The 22,904-nt window shown below is 46.6% G+C and overlaps 1 protein-coding gene across 2 annotated transcripts in view; it reads right to left on the bottom strand.

Moving 5' to 3' along the window:
• Positions 1-660: 660 nt before the first annotated feature.
• The window catches only part of MED13 (mediator complex subunit 13), a 158,959-nt gene continuing 136,715 nt past the window's right edge, over positions 661-22,904 (bottom strand). For both annotated transcript variants that reach the window (XM_073573172.1, XM_073573177.1), the window contains exon 30: positions 661-2,406. In XM_073573172.1, coding sequence (XP_073429273.1) covers positions 2,274-2,406 — 133 coding nt within the window. In that variant the 3' untranslated portion in view covers positions 661-2,273. The remainder of the gene's footprint in view (positions 2,407-22,904) is intronic.

Below are 22,904 nucleotides of genomic sequence, written 5' to 3'. Positions count from 1 at the left end.
AGCAGCAACGTTCACAGTAGCTTTGCAGCGCTCGGGTCCTAGGTTCAATTGCCACCAAGGAGAACCTCTTCAAGGAGTTTGTATGTTCTCCATGTGTTTGTGTAGATTTCCTTCAGGTTCCCCAGTTTCCTCCCACCCTCCAAATACATACAGTTAAGGAATTTAGAGTGTGATGGTAATGTCTGTAAAGCACTGTGGAATATTATGAAGCTATGCAAGTAAAATAAATTCTCTCACTTGGGAATAGCGATCATACCACGCTTGGCGTTTGTGCATCCACACGGTTGTGAAGCTTGATGTAGTCTCAACATCACTACTATTAGCATATATTGAGGGGCAGATCTGGAGTAGCATTTAGGCTTCCATTAGAAATGAAAACTACAAAGCCAATATGAACGGAGCCCTAGTATCGCTCCCATAAGGTTAAGTCCACACGTCACCCACTGACTTAGAGATGTTAATACATTAATATTTTTGAATATTGAGAGGATCGGACCAAGATCATAATTAGATATAACCAGAGAAAAGTGTACAGATCCTCTAGGACTGGAATATTACTGTAAAAATACCCCCAGAGCATTTTACCCCTCAAATGTCTCCGGTTGTCCAGGTATAGTTTGCCAGGTAGAAGGTAAATAATAGCAAGCAAGACATACAAAGTGAATAAAAATATGACTGATTTAATTACAGATTGAAAATTTCCAACACATCAGAAAACATCTTTATCCCACAGAAATCTTAAGCAAGTAAGAGAAATGCCAACATATTTCCTGAGGCATTCAAATTACCTTTAGGAAACAAACAAAAATAAAAATATAGAGATTTCTGAAGTAAAATACTTTTTGATTGCACGGTTTTCAAAGAATGTCTGAAAGCTTTTGTCACCAAGTGTTAAACAAAATTCATCTCTTCTTAAATATTTATTTATATTTATTTATATATATATATATCTATGTATATATATACACACATACGCAAAATGCATACTGGATTCCTCCATGTAACTATATGAGCGTTAAAGGTAAATACTCTGTATTTACAAACTTAAAAAAAGTGAGGTTTCTCTGAATACAATTCAATTATTTCCAGGTACTGTGTGAATAGAGGAAGTTTTCATTCAAGATAATACAGATTTTAAAAGCTCAAGATTTCATAAAAGTAAAATTAGGAATCCTATCACCCAACCAGTGTGCGTCTAGATACACTGCACCATAACACCACATGTAGAACCCCATGATGACTGCTACCATTTCCACGTGGCGTACGCCACGCTAGATTTAAGATAATAAATGACACAGTCATCAGTTTTACCCATTTGCATTCAATGTTAACCAGCCATCACAAATGGGGGGAAAAAAGGGAAAGAAAAATAAAAATTTGGGGGAGGGGGAATAGAAGCTCTTATAAATATAAAGTAATGCTGTTTGTAGCAACAATTCTAATAAAAGCAGTCAAAGCCCTGAACCAAATTACAAAAAAAAAAAAAATGTGCACTTTTATTAGTTACTACAGGTAAATCACCTACAATTATCAATGATATATTGCCATTAGGTTTGCTGAGGTGCAATTATAAAAATTCTCTTTAAGACCCGGTACCTTTTTTTTCCAAATGTATAAACACAGTGTAGATCATTACTGTACATGTACTCTGCTGCTACAGCTTAGCTGTAAATCCCCCACACACAATGGTATGGACATTACCCTTCCTACCCCCAACCCTACTGTACATCCAACAATACAAAGTTTTTAATGTCTCCCTCCCACTTACAAAAAAAATAATACTCTAAAAGCGACCTACTGCAACTTTTAATTAAGACGAGTACATAGATTCGAAACCAATTGCTTTAAAGCAAGAAGGCAGTATAAACCTTCTAGAAAAAAATGTGTTTATAAAAGAGGTTAAGAAATATAAGACAATTTACACATTAAAAACTTACAATAAATAAGAGATGCAAGCATTTTCTGTATATTGATATTAGGTTTTAGAATCCACACATCTTTATGATGTTAAAAAGTCAAAGCTGAAACGCCTCGTTAGCGCAGGGCAACCCCTCAGCTTTCTCCAATCACTAAGTGCCAGAAGGTGAAGCAGATCCTACAGCAAATACTGAGACTGGAGATGATGAGCAGTGTTTAATGAGTGTCCGTTCTTGGAAAACAGCTTGGTGAAAATGCTGCTTGTCGAGTACAGAGTGGCTTCAGAGAAAGCTAAAGGATTTCCCAATCCGGCACGGCAATTAAAATCTTGTTCCTTCCAGCTTTTCTGGTGAAAATCACAGCAAATTCATGATAAAGTTATACAACTGGTTCAGCACCACAAAATGAACCGGCAGACACGACCGCCTGTCTTGAGTTGCAGGATCACAGGTTAGCCAAGAAAGGGCGTTATACTGTTCCAAAACAAACCTAGTAGTTTTAAAACAAAAAGACAAAATCAAAACATTATCAGAGATGTGTTCACATTAAATAAGGAAAAAAAAAAGTGTGTGAATGACACAGGTGCTTGAAAATATGTGAATCCCCCAGAATTGATTATTTTGGAATTATTTGGATCTAAAACTACATCAGATTTTCACACTACTCCTAAAAGAATGAGAACAAAATACAAAATAGTGAACCAGAGATTTACGGTATTTATTTTTTTATTGAGAAAAATTATTCAATATTACATGTCTGAGTGGCAAAAATAAGTGAACCTTTGCTTTCAAAATCGCGTGTAAGCATCTTGTGCAGCAATACCTGCGTCTATATATGCCCAGTAATCTATTCTATTATTTCTAAACACTATCTCCGTTCATACTGCACCCACTTACACAAATGATACACCATTTGAAAGGTAAACTTGCCCCCTTCAGCAAGAAAATATCCAAGTAAACCACACATCCACGATTTGATCACAAAATACAGTTTAAACATTAATTTTCATAAACCTGCAGTAAGGAAAAATGACCTGCAGGTGGCACTACAGTGCCCCAAAGCACACTACCACAAAGATGCTTACAGACATCACAAACAAATCCAAACATTTACCTTGGGTGATTTCAAGCTTGCTCAAGTGCTTGCCCAGCCAATTTTAGCCAAATTGGAGGATTGCACACTTCACTGCAGGTGAGGCACATATGCAAACACATTTGTAAACATGCACTTTTCGGTGATTACTTCTCCCCACACACACAAATGGTGAGTCACATATGCCAACACATTTGTAAACATGCACAGCTTTTTCGTTGATTACTTCGCCACACACACAAATGATACACCATTTGAAAGGTAAACATGCTTCCTTCAGCAAGAAAACAGCCAAACAAACCACACATTCATGATTGTATCACTAAATACAGTTTAAACATTCATTTTTCATAAACCTGCAGAAAGACACAATGACCTTCAGGTGGCACCTCAACCGGAAGATATTTTTAGGCCTCTACTTATCAAACCAATTTATTGTCTTACCAATCTACATATATAAATATCTGTCTTTATTCATCATCTCATGAAATAAATTTACATTTGACCAGCTTGCTTTTTCTGAAATTGCCTGCGCCCCCGATGACCAATGTGCGACAATCGCACGGGCCAAGCTAGTTACTGATTATTCCCAAACATCAGTTTGCAGGAATTTTAGCCCATCCCTCAGTACAAAACAACCCAACAACGTAAGTGGTGAAGCAGTCTCCCATGAGCTGCTCAGGTCCTTCCATAGCAGTCCTATAGGATTAAGGTCAGGACTTGGGACATTACAAAAAGTTATTTTTCTTTAATGTAATTTGAGGACAGCATGGAGGTTGGGTTTAAAACACCGAATTCAACAAGGTGTCATTTATTAATCCCTTAAGAACCAGGGGTATTTCTGTTCTTGCATTTCCATTTTTTGCTCCCCTTCTTCCTAGAGCCATAACTGTTATTTTATGGTCAAAATGGCCATGTGAGGGCTTGTTTTTTGCGGTACGGGTTGTACTTTTGAATGTCACCATTGATTTTACCGTATTGTGTACTGTAAAATAGGAAAAAAAAATTCAAAGTGCAGTGAAATTGCAAAAAAAAAAAATGCAATTCTACATTTTTTTTTTTCTTTTTGCCATATTGTGCACCCAGTAAATTAAGTGATAAATCATTGGTCTCTGGGTCTCTTAGCCCACCATCATGTTGCTCTCAGATGAGGTAGTAAAAACTTGCTGACATTCCCTTTAACCATTCTTTTGTAGAACCAATTGTGTACTTTGGATTATAGGCTTGCTGCATGTCCTACATTCTCAAGATTCAGCTCATGGACCGATGTCCTAACCTTTGCAATTAAAATGTGCTGGCATAATAAATGATCACTCAGAATTCATTGATCCATTAATAGCCAGCCATCCTGGCCAAAATGCAGAAACAGACTAAAACCATTATGCTAGTCACGTTTCACAGATCATACCAGTTTGTATGCTAGAATCTGTTTGTTTTTCTTTCTCCAAAACACACTTCATTTAAAGCAAAAAATCTATTTCTCTATCGCTTTATTGGGGGACACACGAAACCATGGGTGCATGCTGCTGCCACTAGGGGGCTGATACTATGCACAAAAAAAGTTAGATCCCCTTCCGCAGTGTACACCCCACAGATTGGCACTAGGTTAATCTATTTTAGCTTAATGTCAGTAGGAGGTGGACATTGGTCTTTTACTAGTCCCATATCTACCTCAGTTTTCATTGTTTTCCTGTAATGCCTCTTTCAGATGGATCTTCTCCTTGCCTCTGGAGCGATGCAGTGTGAACGGTCACACTGTACTCCCATGTAGAGACTGAGCATGGCGCGTACTGCCACCCCGTATCCTCATGTGTATCTGGCAGGACCCAGCCCCTAACACATGAAGCATGTTTAGGTGATCCGAACATTGGTCTGGCCCCATTCTCCAACCCACTCACCCACCAGAGCCTGTTGGTTTCAGGAGTAATAGACATCCCACATCCCCAAGAGGTTCGGACGTCTATGAAAGGTTTCATGGATGGAGAGGTAAATCTTTTTTTTCTCTCCATCAGGTTTCTCCAGAGACCACGAGGAGACGATTCAAGTAAAGAATTTTCAGGTAATGAAGAGAATAACAAAGATGAAGATTTGAATGGATAGGCTCAGAGTCAGCGCAGCATATCAGGGTCCTCCGATTCCCTCACTATTGCTTCTGCAATCCTCGTTTTTAACGGTGGGGCACCTTATTTCCCTCCTTTCACTTATTTCCCCGCTGGATTGGTAGTGCAGGCTGCATCACCAATATGTTTTTTGGTCCTCCATGCCGACTCCCATGCCTCTTCGGCACCACTATTCTTAATCCAGGCCCTGGCTTCTCCCCGGCCTAGTTCCTGCATTTGGCCCTGCCCCCTTCTCAGTGTCTTTGGGAGGGCTTTACTCCCACCCATTGCTGACACACCTCTTCCTGGCTTCAGCAGTTAGCTCGGCTCCCTCCTCCCAGCTCCAATAAGGGGTTTTCTTCTGCCTCGTGCTCCGACGGTTAGCTCCGCCCATCCTTCCGGCCTCAGTGAGCAGGCTTTTTCAGTCTACGCCGCCTCCTCTCTCTCTGCAGCGCAGCATCTGCGCACGTTTTCTTAGCACTGCTGTCCCTCCTCTTCCTCTCTGCAGGCGCCATTTTCCAGCATCTGTAGCCGGAAGATGGCTCATCTAGGCAGGTTCTGCATGTGCTCATCCTGCAATCACACTGCAGCTGTGCTTGTCTCCTGGACTACAGCCTGCTCGCAGTGTTTTCAGGACTGGATTCTGACCAGGCCTGTAAAATGAGAGACATGGTCCAGAGCCTCATTGTGGCGGTCAGACTTTTAACATTACAGATACCACTATGGAACCCGCAGAACAGGCAGTTTCCCAAGGTCTTTGCCACACACACAGAATTTGAGGTGGTAATTTCCAGAGAACGGGAAAACCTGACCAGATGCTTTCAAAGAGGGAAGCTCCTCGGCATCCTATATCCCTTCGCCCCTGAGCTCACGGCAAAGTGGACCGCTTCTCCAACTGTGGACCTTCCAGTTTACAGATTATCCACCAACACGGTCCTTCAAATTACGAATGGAGCATTTCTCAAGGACTCTAATGACCAGATCATAGTCTTTTGCTAAGTCAGCCTTTGAAGGGCCGCTTCTACATTGTGCCCGGCCTTTGCCACCACATTGGTCCATAGCTGCATGGGATATCTTCCAAAAGGTAGGGGAGAAAACAAGGGGAACTGCTACCTTGGATCTAATCCTTATAAACAGGGAGGAAATGGTTGAGGAGGTAAAAGTGGCTGGGACCCTAGGAGGCAACGACCATGCTATTTTAGAATTTTGGATAACTAGAGGAGGAAGACCTGTGAAGACTCAGACGTCAAGGTTAGATTTCAGAAAGGCAGATTTTAAGGGATTCAGAAAGAGAATTGGAGGGATCCAATGGCTGGATATCCTTAAAGACAAAAATGTCCAGGAAGGATGGGAAATCTTGAAAAATGAAATTCTCAAAGCACAGTTGTTAACAATTCCGAAAAGAGGGAAGAATTGGAAGCATTTAAGAAAACCAGGATGGATGAACACAGAACTTAAGCACATGCTAAAAAGGAAGAAAAAAATGTTTATAAAATGGAAAGAGGGAGGCATATCTAAAGAAGAATATAATGCTGTCTGCAGAACCTGCAGGGCACAAATCAGATTATCTAAAGCTGACAATGAATTGAGGCTTGCAAGAGATGTCAAAAGCAATAATAAAGGATTTTGGGGATATGTCAAAAGTAAAAGAAAAGTCAAAGATGCTATAGGATTTTTACAGGATGAAAATGATGAAATGGTAAGACAGGATGTTGAGAAGGCCGAACTTTTAAATTCCTATTTTGCATCTGTTTTCGCTCGAAAGGAAATGTAACATCAACTGTTCTTCACTGTCCTATTAAGGGAATAGAAGAATCCAGGATATCTATAAACAGAAAGATAGTGAGGAAACACTTAGCTAACCTAAATTAATTGAAGTATCCGGGTACAGATGAATTACACCCCAGAGTACTGAAGGAGATAGCAGAAGAAATTTTTGAACCCCTCTCCATAATCTTTGAAAATTCTTGGAGAACAGGAGAAGTCCCAGAAGACTGGAGAAGAGCAAATGTTGTTCCTATCTTCAAAAAGGGGAAGAAGGTGGACCCAGGCAACTATAGGCCGGTGAGTCTGACTTCTATACCAGGAAAGATCTTTGAACAAATTATTAAACATGTATGTCAGTACCTGGATAAGAATGAAGTGATTAAACAGAGTCAGCATGGGTTTGTAACTAATAAGTCATGTCAGACTAACTTAATTTCCTTCTATGACGGAATCACTGATTGGGTGGATCAAGGAAATGCTGTAGATATAGTATATCTTGACTTCAGCAAAGCATTTGACAAAGTATCTCATACAATCCTTATTGAAAAAATGACTAAGTATGGAATGGACAAGGCAACCGTTAGGTGGATTCATAACTGGCTTAGTGATCGGACCCAGAGAATGGTCGTAAATGGCTGCACATCCAGTTGGAAGAATGTCTCAAGTGGGGTACCACAGGGCTCTGTCCTGGGCCCTGTAATGTTCAAGATCTTTATTAACGATTTTAGATGAAGGAATTGAGGGTTAACTGATTAAATTTGCTGATGACACAAAGCTAGGAGGGATGGCTAATACTAGAGAAGAGAGAGAAAGGATTCAAAAAGATATAAATAAACTGGAGAAGTGGGCAGCAACTAACAAAATGGTTTTTAACAGGGAAAAATGCAAAGTACTACATCTGGGCAATAAAAATGAAAAAAGCATATACAGAATGGGAGGAATAGGCCTAAGCAACAGCACATGTGAAAAAGACTTGGGTATACTAATAAATCACAGACTGAATATGAGTCAACAGTGTGATGCAGCAGCAAAAAAGGCAAATGCAATTCTAGGATGTATTAACAGAAGCATACAGTCTAGATCACGTGAAGTCATTATTTCCCTCTACTCCTCTTTGGTCAGACCTCATCTGGAATATTGTGTCCAGTTTTGGGCACCACATTTTAAAAAAGACATCAACAAACTGGAGCAAGTTCAGAAAAGAGCAACCAGAATGGTGACCGGTCTGCAAACCCATGAGGAAAGGTTGCAGGATTTGGGATTGTTTAGTTTGCAAAAGAGAAGACTGAGAGGAGACTTAATAGCTGTCTACAAATATCTAAAGGGCTGTCACATTGTAGAAGGATCAACTTTATTCTCATTTGCACAAGGAAAGACTAGAAGCAATGGGATGAAACTGAATAGGAGGAGACACAGATTAGATATTAGAAAAAACTTTTTGACAGAGTGATCAATGAGTGGAACAAGCTGCCACGAGATGTGGTGAGTTCTCCTTCAATGGAAGTCTTCAAACAGAGGCTGGACAGACATCTGACTGGGATGATTTAGTGAATCCTGCTTTCAGCAGGGGGTTGGACCAGATGGCCCAGGAGGTCCCTTCCAACTCTACGATTCTATAATTCTAAGCAACTCCGTCAGGGAATTCTTGCTGGAGCCCGAACGGAGGAACTGGCAGACCTTGCGGACTAGATCTCTCATGCAGGGAAGTACATGGTATCATATCTGCATCCCTGGACGCGACTTCATGCGCGGCTTAGGCGTCTAGCAATATTGTGGCCATCCGACGGACTATTTGGCTTAAGGTGTGGCAGGTGGATTTATCTTCAAGAAAGTGCCTTATCAACTTGCCTTTCCAGGGTTCCTGTCTATCTGGCTTCCAAGTTCGACCAAATTATTAAGTCCAAACCTCGCCGGCTTCCTCTGAAGTGTAGGTTTCAATCGTTTCGCCGTTTCTTTGCGTCAAAGGATTTTTCCCGCCAAGATGCCACAGGCTCACCAGGCGTTCCCATAAAGGTGCAGTGTAGTTCCACCAGGTCTAAGACCTTGCAGATCTTCCTCTGCATGACCCATCTCCAAATTCCAGGGAATCTCCCAGACTGGGTGGCAGTCTCCGGTTTTTCAGAGACATGTGGCTTTCCTCGGTAGAGGACGCACAGGTCAGGGAGGTTGTATCCTCAGGATACAATATAGATTTCACGGCCCCGAGATGGAGGATGAGATTCGAATCCTCCAGGAGATGCATCTCTGGTTCCAGGGTTCTTTGAGTCCATTGCCTTCCTTCTCAGTTCAGGTGTCATCATTCCCGTCCCAGATCAAGAACGTTTCACAGGGTTTTAGTCAAACCTTGTTGTTGTGCCGAAGAACGACTGCGCGGTTCGCCCCTTCCTGGATCTAAAGTTACTGAACAAAAGGGTCCGTCTGCGACATTTCAGGATGGAATCCCTTCGTGCAGTAATTGCTTCCATGGAGTCGCAGGAGTTCCTGTGCTCCACAGACATCCAAGACGCCTACCTCCATGTCCCTATCTTCCCAGGTCATCAGAGATTCCTGCGTTTTGCGGTGCGGAAGGGCCGTTTTCAGTTCCTTGCCCTGCCGTTCAGACTTGTAACCGCTCCCAGGGTTTTCACAAACATCATGGCGGCGTTAATGGCCATTTTGCGAATCAGAGGTCTAGTGCTCATTCTGTACCTAGACAACATCCATATCAAGGCTCCGTCTTTTTATCAGGCCCAGGAAATGTCTGTCCATCATTCTAGCCACCCTGTCCCATTTCGGATGGCTAATCAACCGGGCAAAGTCTTGCCTTGTCCAAATTCAGCACCTCATTTTTCTAGATATGCTGTTTAACACCCGCCAGACAAGGGTTTTTCTTCCAAAGGAGGAGAGCAATCCCCCAGCAGGGGGTTTGCTCTCTGCAGGGTCCCCCTGCTTCCTTCTGCTCGGCCATGGCGGTCCTGGGAAGGATGGTTGCAGCGTTGGAAGTGATTCCTTTTGCGCAATTCCTTTCTAGACTGCTTCAGCAGGCCATCCTCTCTCAGTGGAACAAGTCTGTTTTCTCTCAGGATCATCCGGTTTGGCTCTCCTCCAGAATCAAACGATCTCTCAATTGGTGGCTGTCATACACTATTATCTTCCAATGTAGGTCCTTCCCGTTCACTGCCAGGTGGTGACAACGGACACCAGCTTTCTCAGGGTTGTTGGTCGGCAGAGGAATCTTCTCTATCAACATCCTCGAGATACGGGCCATTCTTCTGTCCCTGCGCCACTGGGAAATGCTTCCCAGGAGTCTGCCAATCCGAATTTAAAAAAAGACAATGCTATGGCAGTTGCATGTGTCAATCACCAGGGAGGAACTCGGGAGTCCCTTGGTGATGGCCGAGGTTTCTAAGATACACCTCTGGGCAGAGGTGAAGGTTTTAGTGATATTCGCATTACATATCCCTGGCGTGGACAATTGGGCCGTCGACGTTCTCTGCTGCGAGGGTCTCGCGATGGGAGTGTGGCCTCTGCATCAGGAAGTCTTCCATTAAATTTGCCTTCGATGGGGTACTCCGGATGTGGACCTCATGGCGTGCCAGCAGAAAACCACCATGGTTACTTACCGGTAGCCGGTTTTTCCGGAACCCATGACAGCACCACCTGAGAGAGGGATCCACCCCGCCAGGACAGGAACCTACTGAGACATAAGGGGCGGCACCTCTCCCCCGCTTCAGTTGGGTTACAGAGCATTGAGAGGACTTCCCGGTTAGTTACATGTTTAATCCAACACCACAACACTCAAAACACCCTACTAATTGTGCACACCATACAGTGAAAAAGGGGGGGAATGTACGGGTGCTGTCATGGGTTCCGGAAAAGCCGGCTACCGGTAAGTAACCATGGTGGTTTTCCCTTCACCCATGACAGCACCACCTGAGAGATTTTTGGAGACTTCGAAACACCTTAGGGAGGGACCACCGCTTGCAGCACCCTTCTACCAAAGGTTAAGTCAGCAGAGGAGGATAGATTTAATCTATAGTGCTTAAAGAAGGTTGAAGGTGAGGCCCAGGTAGCGGCCTTACAAATTTGTTCGATTGATACCTCTGCCTTTTCAGCCCAGGAGGTCGCCACGGCTCTGGTGGAATGAGCCTTGATGCCGTCAGGAATCGGGATACCACTAGCTGAATAGGCTACACTAATGGCTTCCCTGATCCATCTAGCAATAGTCCCTTTTGAAACCCCATAGCCTTTCCTGGCACCCTGAAAAGCTACGAATAGGGACTGTGACCTCCTCCACTGGCTAGTGGCAGATATATATTCTACAAGAGCTCTTTTAACATCCAGACTATGGAATTTTTCCTCCCCCAGATTTTTTGGATTTTCGCAAAAGGATGGAAGAACAATTTCCTGACCCCGATGGAAATCTGACACTACCTTGGGCAGATAACTGGGGTCTGTTCTTAACACTACCCTATCCTGAAAGACTTGCGTATAAGGAGGATTTACTGAGAGAGCCTGTAAGTCGCTTATCCTGCGGGCTGATGTGAGGGCTACTAACAGGATCGTTTTTAGGGTCAAAAACTTTAGGGGTAGCTGATGTAATGGCTCATACGGTTCTTTTGTAAGGGCTTCTAACACCAGGTTTAAATCCCAGGGGGCTATTCTAGGTATTGGAATAGGCCTAGCTCTATGGCAGGATTTAATAAATCTGGCTATCCACCTATCTGATGCCAGTTTGCAATTGTAGAGCGCCCCTAGTGCCGACACCTGAACCTTAAGTGTGTTTACTGCTAACCCCATCTGCAACCCAGATTGTAAGAACTCTAGGATGTCACTAATCGGGGGTTCTTTCCCTAACGGCTTACCCAAGAACTAACTTATCCCATGTTCTGCCGTAGATGTTAGTAGTCACCGGTTTCCTGCTTTTTAGCAGAGTGGCCACCAGCCCAGGGGAGAACCCCCTATCTATTAAAAGCGACCTTTCAAATTCCACGCCGTCAGATGGAATCCTTTGACCTGAGCGTGCAATATTGGACCCTGAACTAGTAGGTCCGGGATTTCTGGCAGAACCCAAGGATCGGAGAGGGACATCTTCCGTAGCAGAGCGAACCAGGGCCTTTTTGGCCAAAATGGAGCTATTAGAATCACCCTGGCTTGATCGTTTCTGATTTTTCTTACCACAGTCAGGATCAGAGCTACTGGGGGGAACGCGTAAGCCAGTCTGAAGTTCCACTGGATGTGCAATGAGTCCACTGCCCATGGGTTTTCTCTTGGGTTTAGAGAGCAGAACCTTTCTGTTTGCCTGTTGTGCTTGTTTGCAAAGAGGTCTATCACCGGTTCCCCCCAAAGCTGAATTAACTTTTGAAAAATGGATCGGTTTAGCGCCCATTCTCCTTGCCTCAGGGTATTGCGACTCAGGAAATCTGCCTCTATGTTTTCTGCCCCTTTTATGTGTAGGGCTGTCACGGAGTGTAGGTGATCCTCTGCACTGCTCAGAATGTCTGTTGCTGCTTCCATTAAGGAGTGTGATCTTGTCCCTCCTTGGTGGTTGATGTATGCCACTGCTACCTTGTTGTCTGACATGATGCGTACATCTCGACCCTGGAGTAGCGGAATGAAGTGGTTTAGGGCCTTGCCCACTGCCCACAGTTCTCTCAGGTTGGAGGATGCCTTCCTTTCTTGAGGTGTCCAGGAACCTTGACCTATGAGGCCCCTTAGGTGTGCCCCCCACCCCGAGGAGCTTGCATCTGTTAAAATTATATCTGTCGCCTGTCTGTCCCATGGTATTCCTAAGGTCAGATTTGTCTCGTTCAACCACCAGTTGAGAGAGTCTCTGGTTTTTAAGGAAAGCTCCAGCTTTCCTTCCAAACGCCCTCTTAGCGATCTTTGTGCTCTTAGTATCTCCCCCTGGAGTTGCCGGGTGTGAAACTGAGCCCACCTGACCGCCGGAATACAGGATGTTAGGGTACCTAGCAGGGACATTGCTTTTCTTAATGTCATACATGGTTGGTTTCGGCCCGCCAAGGCCAGATTTTGCACCTTCTCTATCTTGGACTCTGGGAGCAGACACTCTTGCCTTTCTGAGTCCAGTATAACTCCCAGAAAGGTCTGTTTCTTTAGGGGTTGTAATTTTGATTTTTTGAAATTGACACCCTAACTCTTGCAAGGTGTTGATCACCTGAGTCAGCTGTGCTGTACAGTGGTCCTCTGAACTGCCCACTATAAGAAAATCGTCCAGGTATGGTATTATGACCGTATCGTGAATCCGGAGAAAGGCTGTCACTTCCGCTATGACCTTGGTGAAGACCCTCGGGGCTATGGATATGCCAAACGGAAGAGCCCTGAACTGAAAGTGCCTTAGTGTGCCCTGAATATAAAGCGCTACCCTCAGGTATTTCTGGTAATCTGGATGGATAGGGATGTGGTAATACGCATCCTTTAAATCGACTACGGCCATGAAGCAATCTTGATGTAGCAGCTTCACTGCCGTAGTTACCGATTCCATCTTGAAGGTCGGGTTCTTTATCCGTAGATTGAGGCGTCTGAGATTTATGATTGTCCTGAACGACTGATCCGGTTTTTTTATTAGGAAAAGGGGTGAATAAAACCCCTTTCCTTCCTGTAAGCGTGGCACCTCGGACAGTACCCGCTTGTCTATCAGGCTCAGGATTTCTGTTTCTAAGGCCAGTTGTTCTTCGGTCATCTTCCTGATAGGTGTGATGACGACCACGGATTTTGGCTGACGAATAAAGGGGATTTTCAGGCCTTCTTTTAGGATGCTCAGAATCCAGGTGTTGGAGGAGATCTTTTCCCAGGCCTGGAAAAAGAGTGCCAATCTCGCTCCTACTGGAATACTGGCGTCACTGTGGTGACTTTTTGGAGGTGGAGGTGCCTCCACCAAACATAAACCCTGATTCTTTTTTCTTTTTATCCTCCCATCTTCTTCTGTCAGCGGGAGGACGCCCCCTATTGAATCTCCCCCTCCGAAAGGGCTGTCTCCTCTGATCCATAGGGAATCTGGGGAAGCCTTTTTTCTTATCGCCTGCTTTCTCCAGAATATCGTCCAAGTTCTTGCCGAACAGGAATCGGCCATCGCAGGGGAGAGAGCACAATTTGGCCTTGGACTGAAGGTCACCCGGACAGCCCTTAAGCCATAACGCGCGTCTAGCAGCATTTGATAGTGACGCTGCTCTGGCCGTCAATCGCATAGAGTCCACCGAGGTATCTGCCAGAAAAGCCGCTGCCCCGTGCAAGAGATACATGTCTGATAAGATCTTCTCTCTTGGGACCCTTGACGCCAGCTTCTCTTCTAACTGCTGCAGCCAGATCATGAGGGAGCGTGCCGTGCAGGTGCCCGCTATCGCCGGCTTAAGACCTCCTGCTGTCGCTTCCCATGCGTGCCTCAAATATGAGTCCGCTTTTTTGTCTAGCGGGTCTCTAAGAACCCCTGCGTCTTCCAAGGGCAGGGCCGACCTTTTGGAAGACCTGGACACCGCTGCATCTATTTTTGGGACTTTGTCCCATATTTCCGTATCCTTGTATTCAAAGGGGTATCGTCTCTTAGAGGCGGATGGAAGGGCCCCCGATTTTTCAGGCTTTTTCCACTCCTTCTCAATAAGCGCCTGGATTTTCGCGTTTACTGGAAAGGTTTGTTTTTTCCTCTCCTGAAGCCCCCCAAACATGACGTCCTCTAGGGTTTTAGCCGCCCTTTCTTCCTGTAGGCCCATTGTGGTTCTAATGGCCTTTAGGAGGGCATCTGTATCTTCTACAGGGAAACATGGCTTTCCCCCTGTGTCACTATCTGAGGAGTCTGAGGAGGATGATTTTTCCGCCTGAGATGATACTGATGCGGAATCTGAGGGGGAACTAGGGAAATCAAGGACTTAATTGAGCCTTCCATTTCTGACCTGAGGGCAGATATTAGATTGGCTGCGAAACTAGGCGCTTCCTCCGCCATAGTCCGCTGAATGCACGAAGCACAGAGATCTTTTTGCCAGTCTCTTGCTAGGGGAGATTTACATATAGCACAATCCCTATTGTTCTTCTTGCTTCCTGCTTTTCTGGGCCTTTCCTACAGGGTGAAGCATACAATAGAAAAACCCCCTATTAATATACTGCTGACATTCACGAAGATCACTCACCACCCGTAATCAAGGGTACCGGATTTGGAGGCTGCGTCGGAGCACCTGACCCGCGCTCTTTGGACCTTGAGGAGTGCCCCGACCTGCGGCTGGGGCGACTGCTGCTTGAATGGCTTCCATGCTTTCTGCCAGAGGGCTGTGAGGGAGGCAGGGACGCTGAACGTTCCTGCTCGGACTCCATCTTGCACCGCCGATCTACAGCTGTCTTTCCTCTTTTAAATTGCATGCCTCCGCCTGGTGAGCGTCTTCCTCCCCTCCCCCCTGCGACCGCCGGCCCGGCGCCATTACACCGTCGCCCTCTGCTGACGTCAGCCGGCGCACCCAGCATTCCAAGCGCCGCTGACGTCAGCGGCCGGAAGACGCCAGCGTCTCTCCCCTACCACGGGGATCGAGATGCGGCGTGCGCGAGGGGAGGGCGGCGCGGTGGGGGCTTCCCGGAGGCACCGGGATCCCATCCATGCCCGCACGAACCCGGAGCCCCAGGGACCCCGGGGACTGCGCTTCCAGGACCCGACGGCCGGCACTACAGGTAAGCTACCTGTTCTTCCCGCGCCGGGACGGGCCTGGGTCTTTATCTTTTCTCTTCGCCCATGACAGGCACCGCCACAGTGGGATTCCTTCCAGGACAGGAACCCAACTGAAGCGGGGGAGAGGTGCCGCCCCTTATGTCTCAGTAGGTTCCTGTCCTGGCGGGGCGGATCCCTCTCTCAGGTGGTGCTGTCATGGGTGAAGGGAAAAGGAAGGTTCCATGGTTCGCTTCCAGGTTTGTGATCCTCTTGCGATGGGCACCTACGCTTTGGAAATTCCCTGGCCAGTGTGTTCTTCCCTGTTTCCTCCCTTCCCCCTTCTACCAAGGCTGGTGAAGGTGGTCAAGGAGTAAAGGGTGCTGGTCATTCTGACTGCACCAGATTGGCCCAGGAGGTCTTAGTTCGCAGGGATCGTCAATCTTCTCACGGATGCACCCTGTCCCTGTAGGCTTCCAGACAGACTGGATCTTCTGTCCCAAGGACCGATCTGCCACCAGAATTCTCGGTCACTCGATTTAAGGGCGTAGCTGTTGAAAGTCGTAGTTACTCACCGGTTAACGGTATTTTTCGGAGTCCATGACAGCACCACCTGAGAGAGGGGATGGCGGCACCTCTCCTACACATCAGTTGGTTTCCTGTTCCTAGAGGATGGGACTTCCTTCAGATCGTCCGTCATGGAGTCGTCGAGGGATTCCCAGGCCGGCTGACCGACCTAGGTAGCGGGGGGTTCTCCTACCTCGGTCATGCTCGGGTCCCTGGAAGCGCCACGGTGGGGCCGGGTAGGTCGCCACGGCAGTGGTCGGAGCAGGTGGAGCACAGGGTCCGGTGGACAGCTGCCTCCATAGTGTCGGCACCAGGAGGTATGTATGCCCCGGGCCCCTCCTGGTGCGTTTCCCCCAGGGTCCGGTCCCCCTCTCCTATCCGGGCGGCAGGCATGCCGGAGCCGGGGGCGCCGTGCCAGCTCCTTCTGCGCGCTCCCGAGGGCTCAGATGAGCTGCGGAAGGGGCGGGGCCGGGAACGCCGAAACCGGAAGTCGGGTGCCGGACGGCTTTCCAGTGCGCGCCGCGTGTGCACGGCGATCCGGGGTGGCTTGCGGTGCCCGGGGCGGGGGTGGCCGGTTCAGGCGTGGGGAGGTCGCGGGGGGGGGGGGGGTTGGTTCCCGGGTGGGAGGTGCCGCTCCAGAACCCTGCTGACCCGGACACTGGGAGGCCTTAAAAGACAGGAGGCGACGCTGCTGGGGTGCTTCTGAAGGCCCAGTAATGGAGACGACAGAAGCCCCCATAGAGCAGCAGGACGAGGTGCAGGAGCGCCCACAGAAACAGGCCACGGTGAAGCCTCATGCGAGTGGCCAGCAGAAGAAACAGAAACGTCCGAGCGAACAGAGCCTCAGAAGTTCCTCCAGAATAAAGGACCCTCCTGCCTCCCTCCGTGATCCGGTACCTGCCTCATCTGCATGGGTAAGAGATCTCCGTGAGTGTTCCCTTATGTTTTTTTTTTTCGCAGGGGAGGAAAGCTACGGGAAAACAGAAGCACAGGCAATGTGCCCTCTGTAGTTGCCCCTTGCCAGACGGCCACCCTAAAAAGTTGTGTCAGCCATGCGTGCGACAAACGGTAGGGGTTGGATAGGGACGGGGGCCCAGGGGTAGATTGACAGGCCCTTACACTCTCCTCCGTCCATACAGGTAGCGGAAGAAACACCGGACTTCACCACAAGCCTGAGGGAAATTATCAGGTCGGAGATGCAGGCCCTATCTAAAAGGGATTCTTCTAAAGGAAGAGAATTTAGTCTCTCAGGTTCGGAGTCCTCGGCCGCCCCTAGGATCAATGACTCCTCAGATTCCCCGGCCTCCACTTCGTCGTCTACAGAGGAAGACTCAAGCCGATTCTGCTTCCCCTTAGATCAAATGGATAGGCTGGTTAAAGCAATAAGGTCCACCATGAGGGTAGCAGACGCAAAACCAGAACTTTCCGCACATTATGGCCCAGCTATGTGAATCAGACATTCTAGTAGTTCCCTACTTAGATGACTTCCTGATTGTAGGGAAAACTGTGAAACATTGTATGGAACAGCTACAAAGGGCAATGTCTGCCTTAGAGCAGTTAGGATGGCTGCTTAACATTTAAAAATCTCGGTTACAACCAGTGAGAGTCCAACAATTCTTGGGCTTGATCCTAGATTCTGAGAAACAGGAATGCCGTCTGCCTCCGGAGAAGCTTGTTCGCCTACACTATCAGGTCCTGAACGCTTCCAATAACCCTACCATGTCCCTCAGGAGAGCCATGTCCCTGCTGTGTTCTCTTTCATCCTGTATCCCGGCTGTCCAGTGGGCCCAGTTCCATTCAAGAACACTACAGGGCGAAGTTTTAGTACATCAAAGAGTGCTCGGAGGTTACTTAGAGGGCCAGCTAACCTTGTCCCGGAACACAAGGGAGTCCCTGGAGTGGTGGCTAGACAAGGGTAATTTATCCAGAGGGGTTCCCTGGGAGTATGACATATCCCGCATAATCACCACGGATGCTAGCCCTTCCGGTTGGGGGGCTCATATGGGTGAGATTCTGGTCGAGGGCCCATGGCAGCATAATCAGATAGAGATGTCATCTAACCTGAAAGAGTTGACAGCAGTAGAACAGGCAGCTAAGAGACTACTTGTGTATCTACAGGGCCATCATGTGCGAGTGTTCTCCGACAATCAGGTCACCGTGGCTTATATCAACCACCAAGGTGGGACTCGATCCAAACCCCTGATGAATGTGGCAGAACGGTTGTTCCAGCTAGCAGAGCAGCATTTTCTATCTTTAACAGCGCTACATATAAAAGGGAAAGAAAATATCACAGCAGATTTCTTAAGCCACTATCTACTAAGACAAGGAGAATGGTCCCTAAAAAGTTCCATCTTCGACCTGATTATACAAAAATGGGGACAACCAGAGATAGATCTCTTCACTACCATGGAAAACAGAAAATTAAGGCAGTTCTGCTCCCTAAATCCCAGAGAGAACCCCCTGGCGGTAGATGCCTTTCTGATAAAGTGGGACTTCAGGCTAGCATACGCCTTCCCTCCCCTATCACTACTACCCCTGGTGATGAGAAAAATCAGGAGGGACAGAGCGAGGGTTATAGTTATCGCTCCATTTTGGCCCAGGAGGGCATGGTGCTCATGCCTGAGGACCATGTCGGTGTCTGAGCCTTGGGTCCTTCCGGACATCCCGGATCTCCTATCCCAGGGCCCAGTCTTCCATCCTCAGGTGGCTGGCCTACATCTGACGGCGTGGAGTTTGAACGGACATTGCTAAGAGGAAAAGGCTTCTCCCCAGACCTGATTAACACTCTACTTAAAAGTAGAAAAATCATCACTACCAAAATCTATGTCAGGATTTGGAAGAGATTCCTTCAGAATTCCGGAATAGTCGCTGGGGGTTCAGCACCTATAAACCAGATCTTAGAGTTTCTTCAGAAAGGTCTGGATATGGGGCTTTCCACTAGTACCCTTAAAGTACAGGTATCAGCCTTGGGGGCCCTCTTTAGATGCAACATCGCGGGTAATTACTGGATCAGTAGATTCATTAAGGCAGCAGGTAGATCCAGGCCAATAGTGAAAGATAGGTTCATGCCGTGGGACTTAAACCTAGTCCTCACGGCTATGACAGAAGCTCCATTCGAACCTATTTCATCAGCTTCCATAAAAAAACCTGTCCCTTAAAGTAGCCTTCCTGGTAGCTCTAACCTCAGCTCGTAGAGTAAGCGACATCCAGGCATTATCTAGGCGTCCTCCTTATATACAGTTTAAGGACGATAGGGTAACACTCAGACCTGATCCGGCGTACCTACCTAAGGTAGTTTCTAGCTTTCACAGGACACAGGAAATAGTCCTTCCATCCTTCCTCCCTAATCCAGCTAATGAGAAGGAAGAGAAACTACACACCCTAGATGTTAGGAGATGCCTCATAGAATATCTGGCAGTTACCGATCCCAGGAGAAAAGATAATGCCCTGTTTGTCTCCCATCAAGGCCCTAAGAAAGGTTGTAGAGTGTCAAGAAGCACACTAACTAGGTGGATTAGAGAGGCGATTTCAATAGCATACACCTCCAAAAGGCAGGTCGCCACCCGGGAAGCTGAGGGCGCATTCCACCAGAGCCATGGCGACCTCGTGGGCCGAGAGATCAGAAGTCTCCATCGACCAGATATGTAAGGCGGCTACTTGGTCCTCTCCGAGCACCTTTTATAGTCATTATAGGCTAGTCTTGGGTGCTTCCACAGACCTCTCTTTTGGTTTAAGGGTACTGCAAGCTGTAGTCCCTCCCTAAATAGTTATTACTCTCTGTAATTCTCTCAGGTGGTGCTGTCATGGACGACCAAATAAAGTCGTAGTTACTCACCGGTTAACGGTATTTTTCGGAGTCCATGACAGCAACCGTATATTCCCTCCCTTTAGTTTAAAATTTGGGTGTGCACTTCTTCCCCTTATAGGTACACGGGTAATTTAAATAGTCGTGTAAAGTATTGTAGATAAATTATGCTATTAACCATTGTGGTCCTCTTGTGCTCTGTAATCCAACTGATGCGTGGGATAGGTGCCGCCTTTTTGTATCTGTAGGTTTCCTGTTCCTAAAGGCGGATCCCTTCTCTCAGGTGGTGCTGTCATGGACGACCGAATAAACAGCGGTTCAGAAAGCAGCCCGGTTTTCAGATCTGGTGATTCGAACCATGATCCAAGACTAGATCACCATCGTCCCGTGTCTATATCCGGACCTGAAGAGCCTATTTCAGCTAGTGTGAATCTAAATCACATCCCGCCTATGTCATTGGCTCTCCCTTCCATTCTGGCGTTTCTCCAGATGGGACTTGACGCTGGTCTTGCTCTTTGTTCACTAAAAGGCCAGGTGTCAGCGCTTTCTATTCTTTTTCAGAAAAACCTATCCTCCCGTTCTCAGGTCAGAACTTTTCTCCAAGGGGTAGCGCAAGATGCTCCCCCGTACCGGACACATGTGAACCCCTGGGACCTCAATCTGATCCTGGAGGCCCTTAAGAGTTCTCCTTTTGAACCTCTCCGAGAGGTCTCTGTCCTTTCTGTCTTGGAAGAGGGTGTTTCTTGTGGCCTTCACCTCCATTAGGCACATCTCAGAATTGGTGGCTCTTTCGCCCCCCCTTTTCCTTGATCTCCACCAGGACAAGGTGGTTTTGCGGTCTCTACCTTCTTTCCGTCCGAAGGTGGTGTCCGCTTTTCATCTAAATGAGGATATTGTCTTCCCTTCTTTTAGCCCAGCTCTGACTCATTCTTTGTAGCCATCACTAAACAGGTTAGACCTGGTCAGGGCGGTGCGGGTCTATTTGGTTAGGACTGCCCCCTTTAGGAAGACAGACCATCATTCCAGAGGGTGCACACAGACGCCTGCCGGCCTCCAAGGCTATGATTGCTCGCTGGATCCGGACGGCACTTTTGGAGGCATACAGGGTTAAGAACAGAGCGCCTCCCCCTGGGATTAAGGCATACACTACCAGGACAGTGGGCGCCTCCTGGGTGGTACACCATAGGACATCCACCCTGCAGCTCTGCAAAGCAGCAACCTTCCTACCACATGTTCGCCAAATTTTACAGGGCCCACACTTATGCTTCGGCAGACTCCAGCCCAGGTAGAAGGATCTTGCAGGCGGCAGTGGTGAGTTCTCCGACCTGATGAATGGAGTGAGTTTGCTGTTCCCTCCCCAGGGACTGCTTTTGGATGTCCCATGGTTTTCTGTGTCCCCCCTATGAAGCGATAGAGAGAACAGGATTTTCTTAATTATCGTAAAATCTGTTCCTCGGAGCCTTCATTGGGGGACACACCACCCTGCCACGATTATCAGCTCTACTGTGTTATATTGTTACAGTTGGAGATGTGTTCGTTTCTTTTATATGTTGCTTCTCCTACTGCTTTTTCATTACTACTGATTAACCTAGTGCCAGTCGGTGCGGTGTACACTACAGAGGAGCAGCTAACTTTTTTTGTGCAAAGCGGCAGCAGCATACACCCATGGCTTCTTGTGCCCCCCGATGAAGGCTCCGAGAAACGGATTTTACGGTGAGTAACCAAAAATCCTGTTTTTGATCTCATCCTTCCCAAAAATATTGATCAAATAGCCTTCCGGATGTCTAAGATGGTCTTTAGCAGACTGCACACGTGCAGCAATGTTCCTTTTGGAGACCAGTGGCTTTCTCCTTGCAATCCTGCCATGTACACCATTATTGTTCAGGGTACTCCTGAAGGTGGTATCAAACATTAATAGCTAATGTGAGAGAGGCCATTAGTTGCTTATAGGCTACCTTTGGTTTCTTTGTAATGTCTCAGTCTATTATCTTGGAGTGATCTTTGTTGGTCAAACATTCCTGTGGAAGGTAGTATTGGTCTTGAATTTCATGCATTTCTACACAAACTGACTGTGGATTGGTGGAGTCAAAACGCTGTAGAAGTGTGTCACGACACAGACAAGTTTTGATACAAATCAGGTTGTAAAAGTTTACAAAACCATTTCTACAAACATGTAAATGTGTTTAAGTTCAGATTTTCATAGAACCCAATTCTTTAAAGAAAGCAGGTTGCACACTCAGGCATGATTTTCAATCGATGGGATGACAACACCAGACTCTAATTTCACATTCAAATTCCCCTAAACCAATAGATTTACATACTTTTGCCACTCACAGAAATGCCATTTGATAACTTTCCTCATTAAAAAATGACAAAATCTAATAGGTTTTGATTTGGTCCTCTGTCTATTTTGCAGGCTTGTGAAATTCTGATGTTATAATAATAAATTTTATTTTTATAGCGCCGACATATTCCGCAGCACTTTACATTTCAGAGGGGATTTGTACAGACAATAGACATTACAGCATAACAATAATCACATACAGTAGATTATAACAAATACCAAGAGGAAAGAGGGCCCTGCTCGCAAGCTTACAGTCTATGAGGAAAGAGGGAGACACGAAAGGTGGGTGGTAACAGTTACCCTGATTGTATGGACCAGTCATAATGTTAAGTGTGTAACAGTACAGACACAGAGGGCTAATGGAGGCATAAAGCATGTGGGAACATGATGCGGGGAACCTGGTTATGGTAAAACTTTTGGCTCTGCCACACAGGGATAGATTAGGTTAATGTGTTGGGGTGGTAGGCCAGTCTGAATAAATGCGTTTTCAGGACACGCTTAAAATTGTGGGGATTGGGGACTAATCGTATTGACCTGGGAAGTGCATTCCAAAGAATTGGCGCGGCACGTGTAAAGTCTTGGAGACGGGAGTGGGAGGTTCTGACTATTGAGGATGCTAATCTCAGGTCATCAGCAGAACGGAGGGCGCGGGTAGGGTGGTATACTGAAACAAGGGAGGAGATGTAGGGT

This window comes from Dendrobates tinctorius, unplaced genomic scaffold (assembly GCF_039654945.1).
Source record: "Dendrobates tinctorius isolate UK_male_01 unplaced genomic scaffold, ASM3965494v1 ptg000007l, whole genome shotgun sequence".
In the NCBI taxonomy this organism is placed as follows: domain Eukaryota; kingdom Metazoa; phylum Chordata; class Amphibia; order Anura; family Dendrobatidae; genus Dendrobates; species Dendrobates tinctorius.
Note: the sequence above shows the minus strand (reverse complement) of the source record. Positions and strands in the feature narration are given on the sequence as shown.